This window comes from Podarcis erhardii (genome assembly GCF_964252035.2).
Source record: "Podarcis erhardii genome assembly, chromosome: 1".
Classification (NCBI taxonomy): Eukaryota; Metazoa; Chordata; class Lepidosauria; order Squamata; family Lacertidae; genus Podarcis; species Podarcis erhardii.
The window spans coordinates 59,288,967-59,309,566 of NC_138497.1; the positions used below are offsets into that span (position 1 = coordinate 59,288,967).

The 20,600-nt window shown below is 41.0% G+C and overlaps 1 protein-coding gene across 6 annotated transcripts in view; it reads right to left on the reverse strand.

Annotated features, from left to right (window-relative positions):
• Positions 1 to 20,600, reverse strand: part of ANO1 (anoctamin 1) — a 144,754-nt gene that overhangs the window by 25,844 nt on the left and 98,310 nt on the right. For all 6 annotated transcript variants that reach the window (XM_081834481.1, XM_081834482.1, XM_081834479.1 and 3 more), the window contains 5 exons: positions 19,869 to 19,933; positions 17,617 to 17,751; positions 14,277 to 14,437; positions 6,304 to 6,386; positions 2,219 to 2,290 (listed from right to left, as the gene is read on the reverse strand). In XM_081834481.1, the coding sequence (XP_081690607.1) occupies positions 2,219 to 2,290; positions 6,304 to 6,386; positions 14,277 to 14,437; positions 17,617 to 17,751; positions 19,869 to 19,933 (516 nt within the window). The remainder of the gene's footprint in view (positions 1 to 2,218; positions 2,291 to 6,303; positions 6,387 to 14,276; positions 14,438 to 17,616; positions 17,752 to 19,868; positions 19,934 to 20,600) is intronic.

Below are 20,600 nucleotides of genomic sequence, written 5' to 3' on the forward strand. Positions count from 1 at the left end.
GTATGTATTTTTGTGTTTTTATATTGTAAACCTTGTGGGCCTCAGATGGAGGGTGGTATAGAAATTTAATAAATAATAACAACAACTTTACACAGGAGCATTTGGTGAGGGAGTTCTCTGGCTCTCACAAATTCTGTAGTAGTTGAATTTTTTTTACTTTTTTTTAGTGCCAGATCTACACTGTTACAGACCACTACATACCATGTGGCACTTAGAGATCTGTATCAGTGAAAGTGTGTCAAATGTCTATTCTTCTTCTAGAAAACCAGGACTGTAGTTGTTGTACAGGAGTTTGGTTACAAAGGAGCTTGGAGATGTTAGAAAAGGGAAACACTTAAAATGTAAAATTAAGGACTTGAAAATTAGGTAAATCATTCCATAAACCACTTTGGGTTTCTGCCCCCCTGGTATTAAACTAGGATCACGCTGAAATAAATGGAACTAAACTGTTTTAAACCCTTGGTGAATTAGAATGTGAAGTACATGCTTACGTTATGATCCTGAAGTGACAAATATCTGCAATGGTACACACAGGGCACTGATATATAATGGCCTCACAGATGGGCCATACTCATACCAATCCATGATAAAGCCTTACTATCAAAATATTACATGCATAGACACAAATGTAATTGGTTCAGTCACAGCAGAAGTGCCTTCATGTTTAAGCAAATAATCCCCAAAGTTGAACTTAACCTACTTCAACTTCACCCAGTTCTACAGCAAGTAATATTTATGTCTGGCAATGGTTGTTTCCAGTGCAGCACAATTCCAGTGTTGATGAGGCTGCTTCACTAGTCTATCTTCACAGGACATCAGGGCAAAGCCATACAGCAAGATGAGTGTTCCTTTTCTGGAGCAGTGGCTCAAATAACTGAGCCTTGCAAGCATTAACGAAACTGAAAACCCCCACAAATTAAGGTGCCAATTCTGGTATTACAGTCCAGACACATGATAACCCATTCACAACACCCGTCCAACATATGTAATTCTATTGAAAATGGCATCTCATGTAGACTTGAACCTGGAAAATGAAGAAAGTCAATGGGAAACGAAGCAAAAAATAATAATTACTAAATAGAAATGGTCAGGGAGGGGGAAGTTTGTGGCTTCCTTGGAAATAACTGGACTGGGGTGGGAGGGAGGGAGAGAAAATGGTGATTAACCAGATGCAGATCCACTAGGCAACTATACAGTGCAATCTACCCAGGTGTGTTTGGGCCATTTCACACATTATACAGAGGTAAGCTTGGATTTGGCATGGAGTGTATATTCAACAGACAGCTGCAGCCAATCACGGCTTTTTTACATGTGTCCCTGTACAATACATCCTTCGCTCTAGTCACAGTCTGTTTTTATGTGCCCTTAAGTACCTAGCTATGGAGGAGGCTGCCCACTGTATTCCTGCATGTAGTCAATTTTCTTCTAATAATAGATTTAAGGCAGGGTCCCCTGGAGTGAGCTCGTCAAGAAAAAGCAATTCTTATTCTTTTACATACTAAAAGTAGATCTTTTAAAAGTATACCTCCTATTTTCATTTCGGGGGAAAAGACCCAGCTATCAGAACTTTGGGAAACACCAATATAGTGCGTTCAATTCTGCACACATATATTAATGCTATTTTCACAGGCTTCTGTAGTTGTTCTGGCTTTGAATAAACTGTTGTTGTTGTTGTTGTTGTTGCAGAGATGCAAACTGCTATTCTATTCACGCGCCATGATTTAGGTGTGAGAACGTGCACAGAATAAGGATGCACGCGCTCTAAGGAATTATTGGAATCTTAAAACAATTCCTATGGTCACTACGCCTGTGATGAACCCACATCTGAATTAACCCTACAGAGCTCACATTATTTTACTGCAGCAATGGTCATCTAAACATTGTCGGACCCCAACTCTCACCAGCACCAGCCAACATGGCCAATAGTCAGGGGTGATGGGAATTGTAGTCCCAAACATCTGGAGGACCGGAGTTTGCTTATTCCTGATCTAGAAGGTCACAAGTTCTCCCCGTTTGTATAGCAACCCTCTCTTGCTCACCTGTCCTTGGGTGTCCATCTCTTTGGGATCTTTTTGGGTGTCCATCTCTATCTGTCTTTCTTTATATGTGAAGTTAAAGAATGGTAATGGAGGTGGAGAGTAGCTGTTTGTTACTGTATGCCATTGTAAATGGGGAAACCTCAACTATGAATAAAAAAAAATCTACATTGTTAGCTTACCTCTTTATTTTTGGATTCTTTCCTTAGTGATTTTTCTAACACTTTAGCTTCATATTCAGCCCTGGGGTGATCCTGCAAATAAGTCAATAGGCTAGTGAGCCATGAAACCCATTTTCTACTCATTCAAATGTTCAAGAACAAAAACAAATAAAGGTTCCAGTGTAATTTAATTTTAAAAATAAATAAATGTTAATCTTATTTGAAAAATAAAATGTTAGGATTTAATTTAAAATGCTTGCTCATGTCATTGCTCTCTGTTGGTGTGCCATTATAGCTAAAGACCTTAAACTATAATCTGCAATGCTGCTGGCTCAGCTGATGTCCTTGCCTTGATGGTGACACTGCTGCTGCAAGTTTGGCTCCTCTCCTCTCTCATATGACACAGCAGCTGCATCACACAGTTAGGGATGGGACAGAGGCAGGGTTATGGCCAGCAGCAGTGCAAATCAAGTACAACCCTGCAACAATTTCTCTAGCAGCAAATGGTTTATATTGCATAATGTGCTGATTTGCAGCCTTGCAATTCATTTTAAACTGGAACCTTTCATTTCAGTCATTGCACAGAGGCCATTTGTAAGACTGTTCATCTGATGTTACCATAAATGACCCAAGAAGGGGCTGGGACAGCAATAAGGTGGTGTGAGTTTAAGCATTCAGTTTATGGACACCTGAGATGCTATTTCTTATCAGTTAACCTCATCAGTCTTGCCAAAAGAATGCATTTCAGATTTGCCAAACACACTGGGAAAATATGTGAAAATAATCAGAAGTTGAAGGAATGAGATAGCCAAAAGATTCAGAAAGTGCCTTAAAAATGCATTAGATGGATATGGGAATGGATATGAAAAAGTCCCAACAGGGATATATATATATATACACAGTATAGGAAGAAAGAATCATTGCAGTGGAAGGAAATCAGATGCTAGGAAAAAAGAATGAGGTGAGATCAGAAGGCATCTTTCACCACTCAACAGATCAAAAAGGTAGAGAAATTTCAAAAAAATAAATAAAAATAAAATAAATCCAAACCTTGACTGCCTCCTTCAGGAAACCATAAAAAACACAAACAAACATAAAAATTAAAATTACTTCACTGTTGCACAATTCTGCACTGGATACAATTGTTTTTATTCATGTGAATGTGGCTGAAGGAATCAGAAGAGACATGGCTGCATCTTTGGGGAAACTGTCTTCTTTTGCATTTATATTAATGTTAAATTGGTAGCATGAAAGGAAACATATTATTGCATCAAGATGTATGAGTTTAAGTAACATGGTGGTATACAGTCTGGATGGTGACATGTGATTAAACCCTCAATGGAATAAACAACAACTACATGAAAGAACAGTTGTGCGCTGGAGTTCCAGCCAGTGTTCATTTCAATGGGACGAGAAGCTCCTGGGGATTTTGTCTCACACTATTTAACCTCTTCAGTCTTCAGCAGGATTTAAATGCATGCTCAAGAGCTTGGCTCATAGGGCTGAATTAGTGGGACTGGAGTGTGTTAAGTGAAAAGTAAAATACATTCTATTAACAGCAGTTATCTCAGGTCACAGGCTGTTACCATTGCAGAGAACACTGAACATAACCCTGAAAGATATTTGCCACTAGAAGGATACAGTTAATCCTTTCCACTTTCATGTAAGCTAACAACAAGGTACCAAAAATAAAAGAACAGTTGTCTTATGGTATCCATAAAAACATCCTCCCATTGTTATCCAATAGGTTACGTCTCAGTCCTAGGTATGCATGTGGGGTTCATGTTAGCCCAGTGACATGTTTGCAAGCAAACAACAGGATCAGGGCCTTAGAACACTTTGATGTCACTGAAGACCTTTCAACTCAATGGTAAAAAAATATTAAGTCTGTAATTTATATTTATTCATTTCAATATGTATCACCTTTGACATTGAGTGTAGAGGCTTGATAAAGATCAGCTGACAGTGTAATCCCTGTCACGTTTGGGTGTCTGCTGGGTGTACATGTAGACATCTGCAGGAAGCAGATGACCCACCCTAAATTCCGTTATCCCAGCCCTAAATTAATGATTACACTAAAATGAATATTTAGTTTGATAGACAAAATTGTGCCTCTGATTAATTGTACAGCATTTTAAACATTTTAATGTAAGCACTGCAGTTGGCAAACATTATCTTAAAAGAGGTTTTCCTTGTGCTCTCTCATAAAAGAGGAAATGTCTCTTATAAGATGATGCCTAGGATGACACACATATACACAACCGAAAAACAAAGTACTGTATGCATTTGCTTCAGAACTATCATTTTTCTTCAAATGCAAATTCAGTTGGTTTACTCAGCTCAGATTTGTTTAACTGTAAAGCAAGCCCTCAACTTACACAGGGGTTCTGGGGATCGCGCCTAAAGTTGAAATTGCGTATAGTCCAAACACAATGCATACAATTGCCAAAGTCTTTTTGCCCTGGACACCTGCACCTTTTTATTTTATTTATATATTTTTGTTTGCCAAGTGCATAAAGCTGAATGTGCACAAGTTAAATGCTCATAGGTTATGGGTTTGCTGTATACTATGCTATGCCAAAACTAGCTGTGATTTATGGTAGTAGAAGAACCTCACAACAGTTCAATGGAACCTTGTCTGCTCACCAGTTTTAAAATATGAGAGATATGAACTCTAACCCTGGAGAGGTAGAACACACAGTGCAAAAATAAATTTAAAAAGGAAAGTGGAGGGATAGGAAAATTGCAAAATGGGAATGTTTGTTGGAGAGAAGGGAGTAGCCTCAGGGTAACCGATTAAGTAGCCTCTCCTTAATCACACCCGTTCTACTCCTGACTTCAATGACCTGGTTTTGGTTAAAATATTTGGTGCGGTTCTAATCTAACGCTGAGTGTGAGCAAAACCCACCAACTGAACCTTCCAAAAATAAATTTGAGGGAAGTTGTGGCAAGTCAGAAAAAGATAAATCCTTTAGGTTCACGAGCCTTTCCTAACTGCAAGAGGCAGTGATTGAGACATCCAAACAGAAACCACAGAAGTCCTCTTCAGGCATTCAGCCTGAACAGGCAATGGCAAAAACAATGACCAATTTTCCTGCAATAATAAGGCAGGTAATAAGAGGGAGGCTTCTAAGTACTCGGCCCTCCAGCTGTTTTGGGACTCCAGATAGTGGTTTGTTAGGAGTAAAATGAGCAATCCCTGGTTCAAATCCCCAAACTAGGGGTTATGGTTTGTTTCCTTTCAGCATGACCTAGATCGTAGGGTTCATCGTGACATGCCATTGAAACCAGTAACACACTCAATTCTAATTTGGAAGCTCAGAAGTTATTTTATAAATAGAAGCTCACAACTAACACCGAAAAGCTACTTGATTTCCTTATAAAACTTTTAAAGCAGTATTTTAAGCAGTATTTATTCACTTTTTGAAAATGGAACTGTAAGGGATGGATTATACAAACACTGGATTGATTTACAAACTATTTCTAGGGAAATTTACATTTCAGGGGAAAAATTGAAAAAACTAAACATTAAAACATAACAAAAGGAAAACAGCAGAAAAACACTCTTTCAAAACAATCAACATTTTCCTTTTTGCAGTTCTTAAATTATGTCAGTGCTCTCTAATATTTTCTACATAATTTGCTGTCTTGAATTATTTTACCTTTCAATCAATGTTTGATATGCTGAATACAAGCTATAGTTTAAAAATCTAGGCTCACACAGAAAAGACAACTGAAGTACTTGCCACCCTGCATTTAGGAGAGAATTATTCTCAAAACAGAGCAAATCACACAATTTTTTCTTACACTCCCCCTCCCGTTCTCCTTCATGGGTGTGCTCACTTAATATGTTTCCTGTATCAAGGGAGTCATTTGCAAGCTATATATGTTTTAATGCCCACAACACTAGGCGTGACCCTCATTTTATAGTTCTAACGTTATGCTTCCATGGTAACAAGACATGCTACCGTACTACCACACCCTTCCCAAACTTAGAAATAGTATATGTGCAGGATTTTCCTTTCCAATGGGTCAACAACTAAAAATGAAAGACCATTTGGCAGATGTAACAACCAATGAAATAGCACATAACAAAATTAACTTACTTCCTCTTCTTCAAACCCAGTCAGATCCCATCTGTAGTTCAGACGCATCTGTTTTCTCTTCCAGTGTTCCATGAATGTAGCAGCTGGGTGGTTAAAAGAAAAAAAATACTTAAGAAGAGCAGGCTAATTCTACCACTTGCTATTTGTTATGGTTTCCATTAACAAAACCAGAGATGGTTACATGTGCTATACAGCACACTACTCTTTCCTCTCCAAATAAATTAAAACATTTCTTTCAAAGCCCAAAGTAGAATGGAAGACCCTACTGCAGGCATGGCCAAACCTGGCCCTCCTGCTGTTTTGGGACTACAATTCCCATCATCCCCAGCTAACAGGACCAGCAGTCAGGGATAATGGGAATTGTAGTCCCAAAAACTGCTGAAGGGCCAAGTTTGGTCATTCCTGCCTTACTGCCTTTAAGACTGATGATTGTAAATAATTGTAATTGATTTTATAATATTGGGTTACTAGTAAGTCTAAACACGAGAGGACACTTAATGCTGTTTTTGCAATTTTCATTTACAAATATTGTAGGAATAAAACAAAATAAAAGTTGCCTTGACTTTATTTACAAATATATAAGCAGTACATAAGATGAGGCATTCCTAAAAGGCAGAAGATTCACTATGGCATACCAGATCCCCAGACAAATGTCTCAGCTCCCATTAAGCCTTCAGCCAACTTACCACTCTTTTTCCTTTTGCCAATTCCACAGAATCTGCCTTCCTCTCCCCATGGCTGTGTATGTGTGTTTCACCTGTCTCAAACTCTGATGGGGATCTCATTTAAACACAGGTGTTCCCAATTATTCTTGAGCAATTAGCATCCATGGAGGCTCAAGCAAGTATTCTGGGCTATTAACCCACAATTTTCAAGAGGGGTTTAATATTCAAGCTGTACAAAGGGTGAGGATGGCTCAAAATTGAAATGCCCCCACTTGCAACCAAAGCTGTGGTCCATTTTGTTTGTCAACCCAGACCCATGTTTCCTAAATCTGGATTCATGCTTGAAATGGGTCACAGAGCCCCTCTTCTCTCCTATGCCATTTCTCCCTTCATAGGCAAAGGGATGGGGAGACTTCAGGGAATCTAGCTCACTAATAGGCAGGTTGACTGATTGACTGGTTAACTCAGACATAGGCAAACTCAGCCCTCCAGATGTTTTGGGACTACAACTCCCACCATCCCTAGCTAACAGGACCAGTGGTCAGGGATGATGGGAATTGTAGTCCCAAAACATCTGGAGGGCCGAGTTTGCCTATGCCTGGGTTAACTCTAGAATTTGACATAGTGCTTGTGAGAATGCTCAGAAACTTATAAACCTTTATACGCTTCTAAGCATTTCAATTAAAGCATCATTTCTTGTGAGAACAATGTTGGGGAATGGAAGAACCTGCTCTCTGACACCTGAGATGTGTATTTTTGGAACCTACCTCACTTTTGTGATAGTAATTTGTTTTAAACTGTTTGGCATGTTATATTTTAAATTGTTGTAACCTGTCTTGGGACCTTAGGGTGAAGGGTGGGTAAATAGTAGGAGAAATAAATTATTTATTACACACACACACACACCACCACCACCACCATTTATCAAAAGATCTCAGGGAGGTGGGCAACTTTAGAAACACATTACATTATATTCCCTTGTTGCCACCTTCTGAACCTCTCTGGGAGTGGAGACATAGAGAAGGGCCTCAGATGACAAGTGCATGGTCTGGGTTAGTTTGTATGAGGAGGCAGTCTTTAAGGTATTGAGGCCCTGAGCCGTGTAAGGCTTTATAGGTCAACACCAGCACTTCGAATTGGAAACTGATCAGCAGCCAGCGCAGTTATGCCAGGTTTGGTGTTATACGCTCAAACCGTCTTGTTCTGGTGAGCAATCTGGCCATTGCATTCTGCACCAGCTGAAGTTTCTGAATCGTCTTCAGAGGCAGCCCTGCGTATAACGCATTGCAGTCATTCAATCTAGAGGTCGTTGGAGCGTAGGCCATAGAAGTTAGGCTTTCCCTGTCCAGATAGGGGCATAGCTGGGCCACCAACCGAAGCTGGCAGAAGGCACTCCACACCACTGAGGCCACTTGGGCCTCAAGTGACAATGGCGATCCAGGAGCACCCCCAAGCTATGTACCTGTTCCCTCAGAGGGAGTGTAACCTCCTCAAGAGCAGGCAATCTTCCACCCACCCAGCCTAGGGAACCACCTAGTACCAGTGCCTCAGTCTTATCTGGATTGAGCTTCAGTTTATTGGCTCTCATCCATTACTGAAGCAAGGCACCAGTCCAGCACATCCACTGCCACACCTGCAGATGTAAAGGAGAAATAGAGCTGTGTGTCACCAGCATACTGCTGACAACACACACCAAAAGGCTGGATGACTCCTTGCCTCAAACTCCTTGGAGGAAAGGCAAGATATAAATATAAGACATACATACATGAATTGGAGCACCCACCTCTTGCAGGTTAGCCCCTCGCTTCATGAAAATAAGACTGTAGGGGCAATCTATTATCTGGGTTCCCCCCCTATTCTTTGAAAATATTAATAAAACCTTGAATTTTTGTTAAGCATTTGCAATGAGTGATCACAGGGGAAACCTTCCCGATAAAGTAATTGTCAGCCCGAAGCTGCAATAATATGTTTGGGGCTGCTGGAACCTCTGCATCAATCCTCAATTCCATTACTTGCAAATTTCAGCAGCAGCACTATTTGGGACTTATGCAGATTTCCTTAAGGTGAAATCATCTTAAATCCAAGCACTTCAGCTTAACTGGACAAAGGACTTACAAGAAAATATGTAAAGAAGGAAATGTAAAGCAGTAATTGCGCTGGAACCTAGAGTGTGGCTATAATTTCATTTTCAATGGGGATGCTACTATAAAGGAGGGGCATAGCGACAACTCTTAAGCTGCAGCAAACACAGCTTGTGTACATCAATCTATGTGCCACTGAGGTTGGGGAATGCCCTGGGGACATGGATTTGAATACTGGGAACAGACCAGCACAACACAGTAAATAAGTAATTGTGAAAGAAGTAAGCGTGCTGAGAAAGCCTAACCCCAGGGGAATTGCTTCGAAGTGACTGCTAACAGATGTGATCAACAAGCTGTACTGAGATCCCAGTAAAACCCTGGAGAAAAGGAAAATGGGAGGAACTAGGCAAGGTCTCCACGTATCTTAATTACGCAGCAACAATGGGAATTTGCCAACATATTTTAATCATGTTTTAATCAGTTCTGTTAATCTGTTCTGTATCTCCTGTGCATAAATCTTAGAAACTCATTGCACACTGACATCATAATTATATATAATAAAATGTATAATCCTTAAAATGGTGCTTTTGGCTTTCTGTAGCTTGTTGATAGCTTTTTTGGGGATGCTTGGTATACTTGCTGAATGGTACATGCATATAAAGTGAGAATTATGGATAATGACCGCTCCCCACTTAAAACGGGGGGCGCCTTTTGCGTGGACGCGTGCAGCCCTGGATCTGGAGTGGCCCCATCAGCATAGGCTTTGCCTTCCCTCAGGTGGGATACCTGGAGGTCCCCGCCTACCCCAGCGAGTTGTCCAATCCCACCTGGGGGAAGTGTTGCCAGGGAAACCAGGCCAGGTAAGGGGAGGGATTACCTGCCCACACAATAGAGGGTGGATCTTAATTGTTAATCCTCACTTGGCTCCAGATGCTTGGTATACTTGCTGAATGGTACATGCATATAAAGTGAGAATTATGGATAATGAAAGACTTCTCTCCCCCACCCCCCTTTGCTACCAGGAATCCCTCTTTTACAGCGTTAGCTTACAAAGCCATAAAGGAACTGTATCACTCTCTAACATGCAGATATGCTAGGTCCAAGGAGATGATCAGGATGTGTAGCTGGATGTTTGTGTTTGGGTGTGGACCATGCCGTAAAACATTTTTTTTAAACCCTACTCTCCAAACCACTGGTTGTGCATGCATTTTTGTCATGATGTCATGCAACCTTGGCCTCAGAGAACAGAGCACAGCCACAAACCATCAGGCTGCCACTTGAAACCATAGCTCAGTGGGAGAGAACGCACTTGAGTGCAAAATGTCTCCAAGTATGCTCCCTGCACAGCTTCAGCTCAAAGCAGACTCATGGGGAAAATGGGAGCCTCCACCTTAGACCGTGCAGAGCTGCTGCAAGTCAGAATGGATAGTACTAGACTAGAGACCTAGAGAGACATACATACCCTTTGAAAAATAAGATAAAATCTTGCCCTGTACCAAGTAGCTCAAAATGACACAAACGTTTCCCTTCCATTTTATACTTGTGAGGTTGGTCTCTTCAAGGTGGACGTGGAAGACTTGCATTTGTCACAGTGATAGCAACATAATTTTTTGAAAGGCTTTAGAGAGCAAATATCAGAGAGGAAGTGTGGGGCAATAACAAGGACTAGGATTTTCATTACTAGATTACAAACTGCAATTTAGTCTGTTAGCTACTGAGCTTGACATTCTATTCATATATACTCCCTAAAAATCTGACTTCCCTTTGCACTAGCTTACAATGCTTAGCTTGCAGCTGAACCACCATGGTTAAAATGACATAAAACACAGAAAACTATTTGGGTCCTCTTTTATGCAAGAGCAGGGCGGTCCAACTTTTCACGCAAAGTTGACTGCAACAGTACTTTGACATGAGACCTGTGGGCCACATGCTACTTTGCTGTGCACACGTGGGGGGGGGGAGCAAGGCCAAAATTTGATGACCCCCAACCTTCATGCTGCCTTCCCAAAGCCAGTTAAGCAACTTGCAAGGTTCTGGCAGGGACCTAGAGTGCACCCACCTCCTTCCCAAAGCTGGGAAAGTGCTAACTAGGCTTTGGGAAGGAAAAATGGTGGACTCTAGGACCGTATCAGAGCCCCTCACGTCTCCTTTCCAAAACCCTGAGCCTTGCTTACTCCCAGGCCACATGTTGGACTGCCCTGTGCTAGAAATAGCCAACTTAGCAATGCAGTGTGTGTATGGGTATGTACATACAGACTTCCCAATGTAACCAATGGCAAAAAAATTAAACACAAAGCTGAACAATCCGTCTCTGTAAAAATAAAATAATAAAAAACAAAATGAAGAAGCTCCAAAACTATAACATATAAATAAAAAAACATATAAATAAAAAAATCCCGACTAAGACCAACTAAGTTTGTATTGGTATGAGCTTTCGTATGTGATTTTGAGATACTGCTCTCCACTGTCACAGGAGAAGGAGAGAAGGGTCAAAGTGATGCCTGGCCATATAATTCATGCCAAGCCACATAAAATTTGATAGCATAGTCTCTTCTTTCCCTAAACAAACAAAAATAACAGCAGGAAATATTTTTAGCACTTACAGTTGTGGAGAAAAGTAGCATAACACGAGATCAAAATCTGCTTTAAAAACAGAAAATGTACCGGAGTTGTTCCTACAATCATCCCTGCAACCCAGGATTCCAGAATGCTCTCTGGCCTAAGCCTAGACTAGTCCACCACAGGGCTTAGAGACAATTCTGGAAGGTGGAACACCAGTTTGTATGCACGTGTGGACATGGAAAGTACTCTAAAATAAGAATCTTTATTTAATAACCATAGACTCAGCCCAGTTTCTTCTTGAATTCAACAGCTGCAGCTGATGGGATTTCAAACCAACAACAACATGGGGGGGGGCCCTAATGTTTTCCCACTCTGGTCTATAGGATTGTTTTGACTAATAGACTAGGCAATGGCCACTTCTGATTAGAGGAGTGCTGTTTTCAGTGTATCATATATTCTGAGTATCTGGAGACTAGACTGAGGGACTTGCAAATGTATTGGAAAGGGAGGGAAAGGTGAAAGGGAGAGAATGGATATTTGATTGCCTGGATGAAGGGATAAGACTATTTAAAGACATGACATTCTGCTTTGGCTTATATATCACATTTCTCAATACATGTAATGTGACAAGCCACTCTACATGATAACAAATCATCGATCTCTGTGGCATAGGTTGTTTTGCTCAGATTCATCTTCCTTCCTTTTTGGCTTCCCTCTTGCTGACTGCAGTATAAAATTAAATCTAAACTCCATCAGTCCATATTTCAGCTTGCCATTATCACACAGACACCCCTTACCACCCCACTCCTATTAAGTAAAATATACAGTTGTGTGTGTTAGCAGTATAAAAAAAAATGATGATTTAGTCAAAAGGGGTGGTGGTGGTGGTGGAAGAAGCCAGGTCCTGAACTCTCACAGAGGTAACTTGACTGAAATGCATTTTAATAGGAAAAAAATTGATTCCCTGTACAGCTGAGCAAATGGAAACTTGAACTGTATTTCTCATATCAAATGGCATAATACATGTCATCAATAATGAAAAAGTTTTCTACGTGGCAGGCAATTATCTTAATTTAAAAACAAACACAAGCACCATACTACAATTTCATGCAGGGTAAGAATAATTGCTGCAAATTCTGTTGTCTAAGCTGCTGTACTTTACTCTCCATATATCTAATATTTGAAAGTGGGGCAACAGGGTGCAGACATCTTAGACAAGTGCCTACTTGCAAGTGTACGCAGCAACAAGTGTTTGACACTTTTAACGTGCATTTATAATGGATTTCTACTGGACCATCTGCTCCTCCTGCTGCTGCTACATACGTGTTCTTCAATATTCCTACATTACTGACTCCACACTGGCTTTCCTTGAGTCGTCCCGGTCCACTGTTTCCATTTCCATAATCCACTCCCCTTTTTCAACAGTGGAAATCAGTTGCACTATCATGCCTTGCCACCATCCCACTTTTTCTACAGCTACAGCTCATCAGCCCAGACCAGGTGATCTAGGGTCCTAACCAGGTGTGTGTGCTGGGGGGTGGGTGGGCGGGAATCTGGGTTATGACCACAGCCAATGGATGTGACTCTTACTTTTGTACACAAGTCTATATTTCGGCCATACAAAAGCCAGAGGTTTTCAGACAAACATCTGTCCATGGTGCATGCAGGCAAGCAGAAGCCATCGTCCAAGAATACAATTTAGCCAGGCAAAAACACACAAGGAAGGGGTGGAGACAGCATTAGCCAAATGGCTAGATACTATCAGCCAAGACAGAAAAGAATCATGCAAACAAGTGCTAGTGGCCCACATGTCTTTAAGTACTTTGTCTTTAAGTACTCAGGTTGCAACAACTGAAACCCACCCAGGCAATAATGGTGATACAGTTCTATGGGAGCATCTTGCTTATGGACTGCATTCAACACCACCTCCAATTTGGAATAGGTGTAATAGATTTCATTATGTGCAAACATTCGTGAGAATGCATGTGCAAGATCCCCCATTGCACATTCAGGATCATGTCATGCTATGAAGGCAAATCCTTACTCTTTTTGAATTTTAATAGCTAGATCTCAGGGTTGTTGTTTTTTGCCATTTTACACAATCCGCTTGGTGCATAACTTTCAATTGCTACAGCATCTCAATACCTGGATCATGGAAGGCTCTTTGCAAAAGTGGGATGCCCCTCAAAAATAAAAGGACACCTTGAGAGGTACAAACAGCATCCTATTGATAACACTAATGCACTTAGCAGCTTGGTCATTATTCAACTGTACTTTGTTAAAGGCCATTTCTATAAGAACCGCCCCCCCCAACAATAAATCTTTGCTCCAATGGTCTAATTTGGAAGCCAAGTCTGCAAATAGATTTTGTTGGCATGCTCTGCAATCCCCTTAATGCTATCTATACATGCCATGCAGCAGTTTTATGACAAATGCTTCATTTTATATTCATCCAAGCAGCTTTCTATTTTAACCTTCAGTTCAAAACATAAATATAAGGGTGGCAGTTTTATGGGAGAAGGAAAAAAAGGGGGGATCTACAGATAATTAACTGTTGAATTGTATAAACACTGATTTATCCTCCTGCTTGTTTCCTTCCACAAGTAAGCAGATTAAAAACCGCAGCCAATGCCCGGGCCAACCAAAGTCGTGCAGACATTCTTACCCCACAGAGCCATGAAGACTGAGAAGAAGACAGTTGCTGGGTTGTCAAAGAGATGGCTTGCCCGAGATGTGGCACAAGCGGAGCTCAGCTTCCAATAGCTACAGGTTCTATCGCATAAGGGACACATAGTAATATTGTTCCTCTGGTCACACATCTCCATGCTGAGGGAAAACAAACAGTGCATGTCAGGTAAATACAAACCATTCTTCAAACTTGGTGTTTTCTTGTCCTGCTTCTCCCCTGGTCCCAATCTGTAATTTATACAGATTGTATATTCACCTGACTGACCTGCCAAAAGCTCTTTTCATGAATCCACCTCCTCATTTCAGACTTACCTATGGCTGTTTATACACCATACATTGAAAACATGCACCCCAAATCCTGAGAACTGAAGTTTGCTAAGAGTTCTGGGAGCTATAGCTTTGTACACTTTAAATATATAGTGTATATGCAGCCTATATGACAGTATTAGCTGCATGAAGTTACAGTACCAAAAAAGGAAGAAGGGAAATAGCACTGATTCCTTTATAGAGACTCTGCCCTTAAATGTTTGTCTATTATGCTGGTGTGGCTCTGCTATTGCTGCATTTTGTGATGTCATACTGGTCTAAGTATTTTTGTGCTGGTACAATATTGTATGCTTAGGGCATGAAATGTCTTTCCCGGACACCTAGGAGCCTGCAGAACACCAGTGCCCTAAGACATTCTACTCCATTCTCCTGAGACGCAACTAGTGTTGTTGTAGTTACTGAGCTATACTGGCCCAGTGTCAATGTAAAGTGGCCAATATAATCTAACATGTAGCAACAGTTAAGGAAACTGGGACAGGCCACAGAATTGTGCTCTCCCTCAACCTTTCCTCCGCCCCCTGTATTCTCCTTTTCCTTCCCTTTTCAGCATTAACTTCTGCTGCACTGACATTAACCCTGGTTAATACTGGCCAGCGTTTGCTTTTAACCAGAGCTTGAAAGCAGGGTATGAATATGGTCTCCGGACACCAGTTAAAGATAATTGAGGTTAATGTTAACTTTGGCTAGCACAATGCAGATAGAAAGCCATAAGATGGAAGGAAGAAATTCACATTGCGGCTAGGGAGGAAACACCAGCTCTGTAACCTGTTCTCATTCCATTTACGTACATGTTCCATAAATTATTTCTGTACCAGACCATTGCCTATCACTAAATTTCCCTCCGTCTAGGAATTATAGCAAGTAAACAAGTCAAGGCAGTTTAGGCATTTCAATGGAATTTGCCCCAGGTTGACTCCTATCTCCTGGTACCTTCATGGCACAAAGAACTTGTTTAGGCAGGCATTTCTATAGGAGTGAGGAAGACAGGGCAAGGGTGAGCCTTCTCTGGAAACAGACTTCAGAGGAACCCTCACTATGTACAAATGTACGAAGTATACATGGACTCAGAGCTTAATTTGCAGCACAGCTCTCTGAAGACCTGCTTTCAGTGCCATCCCTTAAACATGTGTACATAACAGAATGCTTTGCAAAACGCATTCCCCATCCCATTAGTCCTCTTCAATTTGCAGAAGGAGAAAAGCATTTCCAGGCTGGTTGAAGTTTTTTTTGACACCCACTCCCTTCAACTTTTTAGCATACGTCCAAGCAGTTTTCAACTTGACCAGCATTTTCTAGGCATGGGGCTGGGCAGTTTTCTCCTTTCCCAGGAAAAACCCGCTCTTTAGCTTTAAATAAGAACAAACAGCAATCCACGGAAAATTGGGTTGCTGTTAGTTCTGAGTGAGCACTAGAGAGCAGTTTTCTCTGGAGAAGAGAAGCAGGACAAGAGCAAGTATGGATAAGCTCATAGCCTCTCCAGAACTCCTCCCAATGTGTAACCATTTTTCTTGAACTATGATGCTTAATAATAAAAATGACCATTAGAATCAAACTCATACTTCAAGGAATATGAGAAGTCATGGGGGAAAGGGTTAAGTGGTGATCTACTATGTATTTTGGTAATTTGTTTGTTTGCTATGCACTTGGACACCTTTTAGAATTCTGGACTGGATTACTTCAGAGAATGACATTTCAGAAGACTAGTTCCAGGGATGCCAGTGCAGATGTTTCTGGACTCCAACTCCTATTATTCCTGACCATTGGGCATTCTTACTGACGGGGTTTGTAGGCCAATAACATCTGGAGAGCATCACATTGGCTATGCCTGGTCTATACTAAGGAAACTCTTTCCTCCCACATGCCACACTAAGTTCTGAACCCCTTACGTCTAATCTTTGCAGCGATTCCATCAGCCAGATACCACAAGGAAACAAAAATGTTGAGGAAAAACAGACATTTCCCATAAATTAGAACTGTGTCGCAAGTTGCAGCACTTAACTAATATACATTATTAGCATCCTTCTATTTCCTGTACCCTATATTGATCTATTTTCAATTAAAGATCTGAAAGCTTTAAAAAGCAGCCACAGAAAATGTGACTCTTAAGAGATATAAGGCAAGTAAGCTGATATCTTTTTCCTGAATAAGACCTGTTGGTGTCAGAGTATGCAAGCTTTCAAGACTGATGACAGCAAGTTACATATAATGGATCATTAAGTGAAGTTAGTAAAACTCCCATCTTATCAGCTTTGGACCTCATGCAGAACAGTTCTGTATGTATATTCAGAAGTCCCATTGACTTCAATGGAACTTACTCCCAGGTAAATGCGTACAGAGCATTGAAGCCTCATTCTTAGAGAATATCACTGTATATAACAAGCTAAATAAAAAAAATAAAAAAGTTGTCCAGGAGTGCCTTAGAGACCAACTAAGTTTGTTCTTGGTATAAGCTAACTAGTGCTTCTAATTTCAGCAGGGTGTAGATATTTCGATACTCAAAATTAATTCATCTCCCATCTATGAAATGGTCAAGCAGTTTCTGTGCATGGAAGCTGAGTACCTATTAGCACTCAATAGTTTTTTGTATATAAGCATCTCTGGATTTGGGGCAGTTCTTGCCCTTTATATGTACAAGACTCATCAACAGGCATGAAATAAGCTAACACTTATACTTTCATATAATGTTATTTATACATTTATCTTGAGTTCAGCAGTGTTAGCTATGTGCGAGAAGTTAATATACCTGCACAGTTCATACAGCTGTACAGTGGTGCCCCGCAAGACGAATGCCTCGCAAGACGAAAAAACCGCTAGACGAAGAGACTCGCGGAACGGATTCTTTTCATCTTGCGAGGCACCACTGTAATCAGATGATAAACTTATTTCATGCCTGAGCATGACTGAGCAGACTGGACATGGCCTGTGTCATAAGAGGAAATGAGGACGTTTTGAACACGTGGAAGATGGAAACCCACAAATGTGTATGTTACCTTGGTATGTTCTCGTCCACTGTTGCACAGCCATACAGGAACACGATAATCCCCACAATGGAAGCTGGAATAAGCATTTGTGTATAAACGCCAAGCCAGGCAAAATACAGTCCAATCTTTTCACCAAAGTACTTTCTGAAATACATTGAAGGGGAAACATTGTGCAATGTTTACTGTTTCTTAAATTGTACCATGCTTAAGCTTATGAATCACACAGCAGGGTTGACTTTGAAGGAGAAAATAAGCCCTGTTGATTAGTTGGAACGCATTTCCCCTTGGAGGATTCTTGTCTGCATGCTGCTTGGAACAGATCCAGGACTGGAGGCACCAAGTAAGTCATCCATTCCTGCTTATCAGGCAGCTTTGCTGATCTGTTTCTATAGCTATCTTGGTCACCATAGGCTTGGCGAGGATCTCCTCACACTGGCTCAGTTCAGACACAATGATAAACCATGGTTTATTGTTATGAGGACAATAAGGCATGTCTTCTTTCCTCCCTGCCCCAAGTGCAAGGCAAGGGGATTGGTAGGCTCAGCTTCCACTTAGTGGCAAACCACAGTACACCGTTTCCTTTAAGCCAGGCATGGCCAAACTTGGCCCTCCAGATGTTTTGGGACTACAACTCCCATCATCCCTAGCTAACAGGACCAGTAGTCAGCGATGATGGGAATTGTAGTCCCAAAACATCTGGAGGGCCAAGTTTGGCCATGCCTGCTTTAAGTAAAGCATAGTTTGCAACATCCAGACACCATAGCAAACTGTGGTTTGCCATTAAGTAGAAACAATAGCCTTCAATTTCCTTCCCTCACACATGTCTGAAATGAGCTTTCCTTTTAGTGCACAGACTCTCCTGTTCCAAAAGCAATAAATGAAACCCAGATTCTAAGTGTAGAGTCTTAATTTAACAAAGTCTTCCTTTATTTTGTGCAGATGAATGTGATAAATGGAGCTGCACAATATATTGAAGTGTCTGGCCAAAAGCTGAAAAAAAAATGAAGTAGGAGGTTAGAGAGAAAAATATATTCCCTTGCTGATTCTTTCCAGTGAAGCTTTCATTAAGTCCAAGTATATTGCTAATGGATACTGTTCCATTCAGCCTTTTGTAGTAAGGTGGTGTCACTAGAATTTGGTGGTGGTAGCAGAGCATTCAGGTTTTTCCCAAGCTGCATCTCCCTGGGAATTGCTGAAAAGGGTGGAGTTGCAAAATAGTACCTGCTACCTGCCTTGTTACCTTTGGGGCCTTGCTATACATTATGTTAAAAATGTGATTAGCAGTTTTGTCATTTTTAAAAAAATAAAATGAAATACTAGGAATGTGGGAAGGGGGGGGAGTATCAGTTTGGCATCAATCTGTGGAAGTTTAGGCCACTCCTCCCCAGCCATGATCCCATTTTCTCCACTCCTATTGTTGGACACAGCATGGTGTAGTGGTTTGATTGTTGGATTTGGACCTGGAGGGCCAGAGTTCAAATCCCCACACAATTATGACGCTCACTGGGTAACTATGGACCAGTCTCTATCTCTTGGTCTAATCTATGCCACAGAGTTGTTGTGAGGATAAAATCTGAGTGGGGGGGAATAACCATGCATGTTCCTGGAGAAAAGGTAGGCTATAAATTGAATTAAAACAAAATAAGCATGATCTTAAGTTTGTGGAAGGATCACAGTACAGTAATAGAGAACATTATTGCATGCAGAAACTTCAGTCCCAGGCATCTCCAGGTAAAAAGGTAAAGGACCCCTGGATGGTTAAGTCCAGTCAAAGGTGACTATGGGGTTGCGGTGCTCATCTCGCTTTCAGGCTGAGGGAGCCAGTGTTTGTCCACAGACAGCCTTCCGGGTCATGTGGCCAGCATGAGTAAACCGCTTCTGGCTCAATGGAACACAGTGACAGAAAACAGAGTGCATGGAAACGCCATTTACCTTCCCACCGCAGCGACACCTACTTGCACAGGTGTGCTTTCGAACTGGGAGGTTGGCAGGAGCTGGGACAGAGCAACAGGAGCTTACTCCGTCATGGGGATTTGAACCACCAACCTTCAAATTGGCACGCCCAAGAAGCTCAGTGGTTTAGACCACAGTGCCACCTGCATTTAGAACCACTCTTGGTTGTCAAACTGAATACAGAGAGAGGATGAACATATGACCTGGGCAGTTTGACTTTTCTCTTGAGCCTCAAGCTGTAAACAAACATTTGGAGGAAAGGGGCAAGGCAATATTTTAGGTTTAATGAAGGACCACATTCTCCTTACCTCACTAGGTCAATTGGTTGGTACTTATAAAAGACTCCATAACTTGCCCATTCCTCACACAGGAGCTGTAAAAGAAATTTAAATTTAAAACTAAAACTAAAACTAAAACTGCAAGCAAGCAGTTCCTTCCTTGCTTCCACTACAGAGTTCACATTGTCCTCTGGTGTCACCATCTTGTGGGTTTATATTCTTTAATCCACCAATACATATAATTTGCATTAAGTATTGAACATGAGTTTGATGGTTTGGCTCACTGACAGCTTCTTGTATTAATCTACAAGAGAACTAACAGACAGATATAAAGGTGCTGGGGGGCGGAGGGCAGGAGGCAAGAGCGGCCTTGATGTATGATTTGTAGCAATGCACATACTAGAAAGGTTCTTAATAGATCTGGAGGATGTTTGTTCTTTGAGTTATTAGTGTGGGTTAAGACGAAAGAACCTGGCTTATAGTCTCTGAACTAATATTAGGCACTATATGAAAGATGCACACTGAACCTAAGAGTAGGACAAAATGATCTTTCTTTATTATTCTTTCCTTCTTTTTTTTACCACGATGTTAGCCAAATCAAATAAAGACCACTATTAGTATAAACCCATAAAATTAGAGAAAACTGAGCTGGCCATTTTCTTTCTTTCTTTCTTTCTTTCTTTCTTTCTTTCTTTCTTTCTTTCTTTTTTTAAAAGATTGATTATTCTTGTCACTGTGTAATGACAGGGAGAAAAATAACAA